This window comes from Physeter macrocephalus, unplaced genomic scaffold, assembly GCF_002837175.3.
Source record: "Physeter macrocephalus isolate SW-GA unplaced genomic scaffold, ASM283717v5 random_99, whole genome shotgun sequence".
NCBI lineage: Eukaryota > Metazoa > Chordata > Mammalia > Artiodactyla > Physeteridae > Physeter > Physeter macrocephalus.
This window is the reverse complement of record NW_021145376.1, coordinates 95,568-105,917: the sequence shown is the minus strand read 5'-3', so window position 1 is coordinate 105,917 and position 10,350 is coordinate 95,568. Positions and strand designations below refer to the sequence as shown.

Below are 10,350 nucleotides of genomic sequence, written 5' to 3'. Positions count from 1 at the left end.
AGGGCAGTGGGGGCAGGGGCTTTGGCCTGGCCTCGGGGCACTCACCCCACCCGCCCCCCCCCCCCCCAGGATTACCGCAACCCCCTGATGGAGATGGAGCCCAAGGCGCTGAGTGCCCGCAAGTGCCAGGTGGTGTTCTTCCGCGTGAAGGAGATCCTGCACTGCCACTCCATGTTCCAGATCGCGCTGTCCTCCCGCGTGGCCGAGTGGGACTCCACCGAGAAGATTGGGGACCTCTTCGTGGCTTCGGTAGGTGCCCCCAGACTCTCCCCAGCCTGCCGAGGTGCCGGCCACGGCCCTGATCCGGAGGTTCTCCGGGCCAGCCCCCTGCCTCCGCCTGGTCGCCTCGCCCAAGCCAGCGGGGTCAGAGGGTGGCAGGGCCTGAGTCGGCCTGGCTTACGCGGGGCCGGGCGTGACACCTTGCAGCCTGTGCTTGGAGCTGTCCGCCGGCGTGGCGCCCGCTCACTGTTCTGACTCCGCCTAGGTGGCAGCACCTCCAGGAGACTGGCCACTGTGGGCAGCCACCTGGCCGATCTCAAGCCTCCCCTGCCGAGTGCTCGCGGAGGGACCACTGTGCGATGCTCACACAGAGCATGGCCTTGGCCCCGGAGGATGCTGCGGGGTGTCGGGGCCAGGCCCCTGGGTCGTGCTCCCGGAGACCTGGCCTGGTCCCAGCTCAGCTGTGCAAACGTGGGCAGCTCCAGGGCCCTCTCGGGGCTCAGGTCCCCATCTGTGGAAGAAGCGGGTGTGCTGGACTCGTGGTTTTTGACACTGAAGTCTGTGGGCCCCAGAGAGGTTCATGGGGTGAGAGATGGTCAGGTCGGTGGAACCTGCTTCGATATGTTGTAGGCAATTGGGTTCTGCTAAAAGACAGAAAACGCAGCACCCTGGTCGGTGTGTCCATGGGGCTCAGGTCAGGAGCACCATCCTTGAGGGTGGGGCGCTGGGGGGTGTAACAAAGGGCCGCCGTGCCCCCCTTCGCCTGTGGGCCAGGCTGCCGTGCTGGGGGCCGAGGGACCTCCCCGGGCTCTCCTTAGCACCACCTCTTCCTCCCTGTGACCTTGGTGTCTCTTTGCTTCTCTGAGCCCTGTCCCCTCCCCTCACCGGGTGACAGGTTTCCTCACCTCAAGGCTAGCTGAGACCCTCCAGCTAGAGGAGGACTGGTCGGCGGTGAGGGTGGGGTGCTGGTCGCCCCCCCCCTCGCATGGATGTGACCCTCCCGGGCCGCGCCCACACCTGTTTCAGTTCTCCAAGTCCGTGGTGCTAGACGTGTACAGCGACTACGTGAACAACTTTACCAATGCCATGTCCATCATCAAGAAGGCCTGTCTCACCAAGCCCGCCTTCCTCGAGTTCCTCAAGGTGGGCCCAAGGGTGGTCCGGGGCCCCTCTCCGTGGAGCCCCGGCCGTCGGGGGGGGCGCAGGGAGGTTTCTCAGGAGGGAGGGATTGCTGCAGCGTCATTTCTTTGGCCCAGACACCTCTCTTCTTTCCTTTGGGCCATCCCCAGTCCCACGGGAAGAAAATTTGCCTCTCCTTTCCCCACTCCCCCAAGGGGAGGGTGAAAAAGAGTTAAAGTTTCTGTAAGCCACTTGGGATCCTGGAGTTTGGACAGGTGGAAGGGTAGGCCTGTGACATCTGCAGATGGTGGCTGGGCTTGGTGTGGCTCAGGTTGTGGCCAGGATGATCCCTTTCCTTAAAGCGGTGCTTTGGGGATCACGTGGGAGAATAGAGTTTAAAGGACTGTAGGCCTCAAGTAGCTGTGGGACCAGGTCCGCCCCCAGTCCCCATTTCCTAGGCGCACAGTTAGGTGAGTCAGAGACGTGCCACCCAGCAGAGGGTGCAGGTGGGCAAGGGCCCCCGGCCTCAGCCGAGGAGCCTACAGCCTGGATCCCAGAGGGTCAGGGGGCTTTCTCAATGGGGTGCCATCTGACATGGGTCCTGGGGGCTCAGTGGGGTTGAAACGGGGAGATGGAGAAGAGGGTGTTCCAGGTGCAAGGGTGATGGGGCAAAGGTCAGAGACAAGTCTGGTTGGATCCTGGGAGCACTGGGTGCCCGGGAGAGAGGCCCAGAGCAGTGGAGTTCAGTTTGGGCGGATCTGGACCTCCGGGCCCAGGGGCTAGGATGTCGTGTTTCAGGCAGCGGGGAGCCACTGACGTTTTGGGTGGAGGCAGATGGAGGCAGAGGCCAGTGGGGAAGCTGTGGCGGCAGCCTGGGTCGCAGGGGCCGAGGGCCCGGGTCAAGGTGACAGGTGTGTGGATGGAGAGGTGGAAAGAGAAGCAAGAGACAGGACAGTAAGAACCGTCCCCGTGCTGATCGTCACCCCGGCCCGGGCCCGCCCGCTTTAGTTTGGGTGGAGGGAATGGTTGTCTCGGCTGCTCTCAGTAGCCTGACTTCTTGGATAAATTGCTGAAATGTCCTACTTATGCTTTTAGTCCTGAGACTTTAACGTGACGCTCTAGGCTTTCCAGGGTGAGGGGCTGCACAGGGGAGCCCCGTGGTGGCAGGGACCCCTGACTGTGGAACCAGGGACCTCCTGGGCTCTTCTCTTGGGCCAAAGGCTGAGCAGGGTCCTGGGCCCGGGGAGGGGAGCCCGGGATGGGCCGCATCTGTACCCCGGGTGCTGGGCCCTTGCTGCGGAGGCTTAGTGCATTATTCCCCCTCATCTCCAACAGCGGCGGCAGGTGTGTAGCCCCGACCGCGTCACGCTCTACGGGCTGATGGTGAAGCCCATCCAGAGGTTCCCGCAGTTCATCCTCCTGCTTCAGGTACCACGGGGGATTCCGGTGGCCACGAACCTGCAGGGTGGGGCGTGGGATGGTGCGAGCCTCATGGGGTTGGGGCAGGAGGCCTGGCTTCTCATCCGTCACCCACAACCCACGCACCTGTGCACGGTGGGCAGGGCCTCGGCCCCCCGGCCCCCTCTTTCCCCACTCCTAGGGTGGAGCCCACCAAGCTCACTTTCCCCTCCCCTGGTGGGAACCTGGTGACTGGTGGTGACATTAGCCCAGGTTGTGGGAAGGCACGTGGAATCCGAGTGTCTGTGGGGCCCCTGGCAGTGAGGAGATGCCCCGTGGATGCTCTGATCTCGGCACTTCAGGCTTCCCGAAGGGGCGTTAGCCTCCACGCTGGGCCCCGAGAGCTTGAGGCACCTCCCCTGATTGCTGGGGGCCCTCAGTCAGGGGGTGAGTCTCCCGGGGGAAGGCTGGCTGCCAGCCCAAGGGCCCCAGCAGGGTTTCCTCTCTGTTCTCAGAGCGGCCAGCAGCAGGAGTGGGTCTCGTCTCAGTGCACAGTTGATCAGTGAATCAGGGATTGGCCCACACAGCTATTTTAGTTTAGTTTTTCATTCACTAGCTGCTTCTTGAGGCCTTGCTCTATGTCAGGCCCCGCCTGTCCTGGCTACAAGCTGGGCCCTTCTCAGGCCCGAGTGTGGAGGCGGAGGCTGTGACCCCAGCCAGGGGAGGGTCTGCTGGGGTGGGCGTCTCAGTCATGGCTCCCTCTGGCCCTGGCAGGACATGCTGAAGAACACCCCCAGGGGCCACCCGGACAGGCTCTCGCTGCAGCTGGCGCTCACGGAGCTGGAGACGCTGGCCGAGAAGCTCAACGAGCAGAAACGGCTGGCCGACCAGGTGGCCGAGATCCAGCAGCTGACCAAGAGCGTCAGTGACCGCAGCAGCCTCAGCAAGGTGCGTGCGTACCTGCCCTGCGCCGGTGTCGCCTGTCGCTCTGCCTCCTGCCCTGTGGCACCCACCAGGTAGCAGTGTTCTCCGAGGGAGGTGATTCCTTGCTCCTCTCTGAGCCCGCAGACCTTACCTTAAGGATTAAACTTGACTAGACCTACACATTTGTTACTACTCATGTGATTTTAGGATAAAAGCTGATTTTATTCAGCAGTGTAATTGCCAGTAAAGATACCAGAAATGACAGCCTGGTATTGTGCTTAAGCTAGTGGGCCGTGGAGTCAGAGTCTGGGTTTGAATCCAGATTTTGCCACTGCTGCTTACTGTGTGGCCTCAGGGGAATCACCCAACCTCTCTGAACCTCAGTTGCTTCCTCTGTAATGAGAAGAGCTCGATGGCGCCTGACCCTCAGGGCTTCTGCGAGGCAAGTGAGAGAGGTGGCAAAGTGGCAGACCCAGAGCCCTTAATACAAGGTGGCAGTTGTCATTATTAGTGTTATTTTTTAAGAAGCAAAAAGAAAAATCCATGCCATATTTTGGGATTGCAACTTAGGAACATTCTAGCAAAAAAAAAAAAAATCTTGAAAAACTTTCAAATGAGTCTATTACGGAACTCTGTTTTTATTTTTATTTATTTATTTTTTTTTGCGGTACGCGGGCCTCTCACTGTTGTGGCCTCTCCCGTTGCGGAGCGCAGGCTCTGGACGCGCAGGCTCAGCGGCCGTGGCTCACGGGCCTAGCCGCTCCACGGCATGCGGGATCTTCCCAGACCGGGGCACGAACCCGTGTCCCCTGCATTGGCAGGCGGCAGGCTCAGCGGCCGGGGCTCACGGGCCTAGCCGCTCCACGGCATGCGGGATCTTCCCAGACCGGGGCACGAACCCGTGTCCCCTGCATCGGCAGGCGGACTCTCAACCACTGCGCCACCAGGGAAGCCCGGGAACTCTGTTTTTAAAACACAAAGTTGGTACAAAAAAATTAGTCACCTCCCAGAGTCACCTGTTGGTGAACTTTATTTTTTATTTTTTAAACTTTATTTGTTTATTTATTTGGCTGTGTTGGGTCTTCGCTGCTGTGCGCGGGCTTTCTCTAGTTGTGGCGAACGGGGGCTACTCTTCATTGCGGTGCGCGGGCTTCTCATTGTGGTGGCTTCTCTTGTTGCAGAGCACGGGCTCTAGGCGCACGGGCTTCAGTAGTTGTGGCACTCGGGTTCAGTAGTTGTGGCTTGTGGGCTCTGGAGCTCAGGCTCAGTAGCTGTGGCTCACGGGCTTCGTTGCTCCGCGGCATGTGGGATCTTCCCAGAGCAGGGCTCAAACCCGTGTCCCCTGCATGGGCAGGCGGATTCTTAACCACTGCGCCACCAGGGAGGTCCCTGTTGGTGAACTTTAGTCCTCTGTTTCTCTAGCGGCTTGTGACATGAGCCACTTGCAGCTGCACCCACATCTGGGAGGTCCCGGGCCCCACCTTCTTTCACCCACCAGAGTGTGGGGTTTGGCCCCCATGGTTCGGGGTGAGGTGACCCCCACCCCAGGGCACTTGGCGAGGGCAAGCGTTGTTCTTTGGGGAAGGGACATCCTGTGGGGTCACAGGGAGGTGTTCAGGTATTCTGGGGGAAAACTGGGAGCCTCCTGGCTCTGTGGCCCCAAAAGCAGAACTAAGGCCAGTGACTAAGGCTGATGAGATTTCAGCCACATGGGGTGGAACTTTCTAATGTTTGGGGAGTGTCACCAGGAGTACCACAGCGCTTCCCACGTGGCCCCGCCCTTTACAGTATATGATACTGTCTCACCTGCGTTGTCATGTTTGATTTTTTACCGCAGGCCTGCGAAACAAGTCCCGGACAATTTAACTTGCAGGGTCCCTTGCAATTCTAAGCTTCAGGGTGCCGCATCTTCTTGTCACACATCAGGCCAAATTCAGGCTGCACATGTGTATTTAGGCCCACACAGTATTTTTAGGAAAATGGAATTAATTGCCAACATTCAGAAATGGAGAAATGTCCCACAACAGTTAGACTCATGTATCTTCTTAAGGGTTGCAAGAGCTGGCGCTCTGGCCCACCTTCCTATGTGGCACCAGTCACCTGAGTAGCGGCTGCCCTTGCCCCTCAGTCCATATCCAGGTCTTCCCACTGAGGTTACTTCTGGCCCTGCAGGCATCTGGGTTTGCTTTGCCTGTTCCAGGAGTACAGGGCTGGGAAGAAAAGATGAGGCAGGGGATGGAGCCCCCTCCGCGGGGCGTATCCCCATCCAGGATTGCTCAGCGTGGGCCTGAAGGGTGGGGGTCATCCCCCCTCCCCGCCTCCAGGCAGGACTTCCCCAGCCAGTCCCACATAAGCCTTCTATTTTTTTTTAAAAAAAATTATTTATTTATTTGCCTGTGCTGGGTCTTAGTTGCGGCATCCAGCTCCCCGACCAGGGATCGAACCCGGGCCCCCGGTGTTGGGAGCGTGGATTCTTAGCCACTGGACCACCAGGGAAGTCCCAAGCCTTCTATTTTGAAATGTCTCTCGGGTTAAAAAGAACCTAGCCCAGCCATGGCCACCGTGCTAGTGTTTGATGGTCTTTGCACTTGGGAAGTATCTTCTTCTGTCTTTAGCTCCTTTCCTGTAACCAAGAGCGTTTCTCTCGCTTTGGCTCACACACTTGTGAGATCACTCGGGAGAAGGAAACCTTTCTCCTTAGCACTTGCTCTGGGAAGAGCTGTCTGTTCCCTTCTGCTCCGTCCACTGGGGGAACCCGGGATGTGAGGAGCAGTGGTCACTGGCTGGAGGTCAGGGGGACCTTTTGGGTGTTGGGCGAGGAACTGACAGCCCCAAGCCTCAGTTTCCCCATCTGTCAAGTGGGTGTGTCGGATGCATGTGGGATGGTGTCGTGGAGAGAGTGATGGTGGCCGCACACACGCCTTCCTCTGCCAGGGCCCCCCTGGGGCAGTCTCGGCCAGTTCTGAGGCCAGTGCAGTGATTTCCCTCTTGCCACCCATCACCCAGAGAGAAGTGGAAATGAAACTGGGTGTGCCCGAAGTGGAACCGTGTCGGCTGTTTCAAAATGTGCCTGCTCAGGACCTGACTGCAGGGGGCTGTTTGTGCAATATCCGAATTTTCTTTTGTCTTTCTTTTTTTTTAATCTGCTTAAGTGGCAGGAGGATGGTTGTCGGAAGCCAGGGGACTTTCCTCTCCCCTGAGGAAAAGGGTCACGGCACACTTGGCCGTCTTCTGTGGGGCCTGCCGTCTTCGGGGTCCCAGCTGTGTTTACACGAGCTGGCAGTCAGCTTGCTGGTGGAAGCTGTGGGCTGGGGGAGCCCAGTCTTAGCAGTCATGGGGGTATCCCTGGGGCACCCTGAGACTTTTTGTGCGTGTTGGTAGCAGCGGGCTTTCTCTGACTCCTCTTACCCCCAGTCAGGAGCCAGAGGGTGTGTGGCTGGCTGCCCGGGGCTGGGAACAGCGTGTGTGGCCTGGCTCTGTCCTGCCCTGCCGCTCAACCGGCATTGGGTCTCAGCAAGTCCCTTTACCTCTGGAATCTCCGTGCCCTTGTCCAGGAATGGGGAGGCCTCAGCGTTCTTGAGGCGATTAAATGAGAGGCGGACTATTTAGTGGCATGTGGTGTCACTCGGGCTTTCGTGTCGCCTGGAGAGACACCGTTCTTCACAGAACAGAAGGGCGTTCTCTCCAAGAGAGGTTTTTGGGATCATCCGCCCTTTCCCTTGTGAGGATGGGGAGGAGGGGCGCTAGCTGTTGTTATCAGAATCATGGGCTTTGGGAAGGAATCTTGCTGAATACTCCTTTGCCTCCTCAGCAAAATCCTTAGTTAGTAAAGAGGTGTTTTCCCAGCGGGTCTCTGGGTCTGATGGTGGTCCGGTGCTGGCAGCATTCTTGGAATCCAGCCCGAGATGGGCAAACGCCTGTTCGGATGCCGGAGGCTTGAAGGCCTTCAGCCTTGTCAGAGCATTGCCTCGTCAACCAGCAGATCTGCCCCAGCCCCAGCACGAGGCCTTCCACGAGGCCAGTAGCTGAGGCTGTTCAATAGGTCAGGGTGAGGAACGGGATCTACTTTCAGGCCAGGAGTCTCCCTGCTTGAGGCCACACGAACAGTGGCAGCAGTGGGGACAGTGGCCATCTGCGGGGTGTCCCGTCGCAGGGCCGGCTCCGTGGGTGTGTGGCCTGTGCCGTCGCGCAGGGCGGGCACTCAGAAGGGCCCCACGTTTGGCTTAATGCTCTGCCATCGCCATCTTGGAATTCTTAATAATTCTGAGCGAGCACCGCGTTTTCCTCCTCTGCTGGGCTCTGCGGATCACGTAGCCAGGTCCGGCCACACGTTGCCTTGGTGATGTGAGCAGTAGAGGTATCGCCCACTTGACAGCTGAGAAAGCTGAGGTGTGGAGAGGTGACGTGGCCCCTGCCAGAGGGCTTCACAGCGGGCGCTCCGGGAACCAAGGTCAGAGCACGGGTCTGTGGCTCTGGACCTGTGCCGCTGGCAGCGACATAGGGACAGGCTGGCAGTGGCTGGCTCACCTGAGCAGGGGTGCTGGCTGCTGGGGCCAGTGGGTGGTCAGTGCCTCTTGTCCCCCGGGGATGGAGGGCGTGGCCCTGCCTCATCCTCCACCTCTCCCAGCTGTGGTCCCCTTTGTCTGTGGAGGGGGAATCCTGGGTCTTTGGCACAGTGATGTCTGTGGAGCAGCCTGTGTACGATGTTGGTGTGACTTTGTTCTGTCCCCTCCCCCCAGCTTTTGACCTCAGGCCAGCGTCAGCTGCTCCTGTGTGAGACGCTGACGGAGACCGTGTACGGTGACCGCGGGCAGCTGATCAAGTCCAAGGAGCGCAGGGTCTTCCTGCTCAACGACATGCTGGTCTGCGCCAACATCAACTTCAAGTAAGCAGGCCTGGCTGTTGCCCCTCCCTGGGGACCCCTCCTGTCATGTCCCAGTCTGTCATAGCTGGGGTCCCACATGAGCTCATCTGAGGCCACCAACGTCCTGACTTCCTCTTCTATCCCTTTGTGCCTGCTCTGTCCCTGGTCCCCAGAGCTAGGAAGCACCTGCAGAGGTCACTGAGGGCAAACAGCTGTCTGTTGCACAGGGTGGACTGTTCTGGAACTCTGCCGTCGGAGCTGAACAGTCTGCTGCGTTTTGACCACTTTGAAATTCAAGAGATTCTTCCCTGTTCCCAGCCCAGATCCCAAATCCCTGCTGCTTTAAGTCAAATAGATTTTCCTCCGGCCAGATCTGAGTGTTTCTCAACCTGAGTCCTCGCCTTTCCCCCAACTCCCTGCAGGAGCCTGGTTTCCCGGTTCTGGGTCAGAGGTTGTAGAAATGCCCAGAGGCAGGCTGCCAGGCTGCTCCCTGGGGTCGGGATTGGAGTTGGAGCCCTGCAGTGGGGAGAGGGTGATTCTTTAGACCAGAGTCTGCAAACTCATGGCCCGTGGGTTGCACTAGGCCTCTGGAAATCTTATGTTTGGCTCCTACGGGGAATTCACACAAAGTCTGAGACATCTGGCTTAGAAACGTGAAGAACTCGCGTTCTGGGCCCACACTGCCTGGGGCCATACGGGCCTGCAGCTGGGTTGTGTGAACTCTTTACTGGGGCTCCCACCTGGCCCGGGCCACTCGCATCCACTGCTTGGTCCCGTGGGCATCAGGGATTGTGACCCTTTACCGAACGAAGGCCAGCTGGGACCTTTCCAGCCATACTCGTATCCACTCGAGCGGAGGAGAATCTCGGTTCTCAATATTTGGCAGCAGTTTCAAAAACCACGGAAACAGCAGGATGGCAGCAACAACCCAGACCCACGAGGGAAAACAGTCACCCGTAGTTGGGCGTTGACCCCAGCCTGGCTCTCCCTCCGCCTGGCTGGAGCACATGTGGGGCGGGGGGCGCCCGAGGAGCCTGATTTAGATTCTGCACCCAGAGTCGGCTGTGCCTTCCTGTGCACGGCCACGGAGCAGATTTGGGGATTATCCGTGGTTGTGGATCACGTGTCCTGGAAGGCGGGGAGCAAGCAGGGCTATCTGGGGACTCGCACACTCAGCCTCCACCCACTCATCCTTCGGTCTATTAATCCATCAAATGTTTATTGAACTCTTACTTGGTGCCAGTTCACAGGTCTGGACAGGATCTGGCCCTGGTAGGGGCCTTGGGCAAGGAAACCTCTGTCCCAGATCAGTGCAGCGGTGCTGATGGCTGACTCATTCATTCATTCATTCATTCACTGCCTCCCTCATTCAAGCACTAGAATTTTTTTTTTTTTTTTTTTGCGGTACGCGGGCCTCTCACTGTCGTGGCCTCTCCCGCGGCGGAGCACAGGCTCCGGACATGCAGGCTCAGCGGCCATGGCTCACGGGTCCAGCCGCTCTGCGGCATGTGGGATCTTCCCGGACCGGAGTACGAACCCGTGTCCCCTGCATCGGCAGGCGGACTCTCAACCACTGCGCCACCAGGGAAGCCCAAGCACTATAATTTTTTTTTTTTAACATCTTTATTGGAGTATAACTGTTTTACAATGGTGTGTTAGTTTCTGCTTTACAACAAAGTGAATCAGTTATACATATACATATGTTCCCATATCTCTTCCCTCTTGCGTCTCCTTCCCTCCCACCCTCCCTATCCCACCCCTCTAGGTGGTCACAAAGCACCGGGCTGATCTCCCTGTGCTATGCGGCAGCTTCCCACTAGCCATCT

The 10,350-nt window shown here is 58.6% G+C and overlaps 1 protein-coding gene across 7 annotated transcripts in view; it reads left to right on the top strand.

Moving 5' to 3' along the window:
• Window positions 1–10,350, top strand: part of LOC102990664 (rho guanine nucleotide exchange factor 10-like protein) — an 86,081-nt gene that overhangs the window by 6,094 nt on the left and 69,637 nt on the right. For all 7 annotated transcript variants that reach the window (XM_028483931.2, XM_028483929.2, XM_024125359.3 and 4 more), the window contains exons 4-8: window positions 70–249; window positions 1,246–1,362; window positions 2,674–2,766; window positions 3,511–3,684; window positions 8,400–8,545. In XM_028483931.2, the coding sequence (XP_028339732.1) occupies window positions 70–249; window positions 1,246–1,362; window positions 2,674–2,766; window positions 3,511–3,684; window positions 8,400–8,545 (710 nt within the window). The remainder of the gene's footprint in view (window positions 1–69; window positions 250–1,245; window positions 1,363–2,673; window positions 2,767–3,510; window positions 3,685–8,399; window positions 8,546–10,350) is intronic.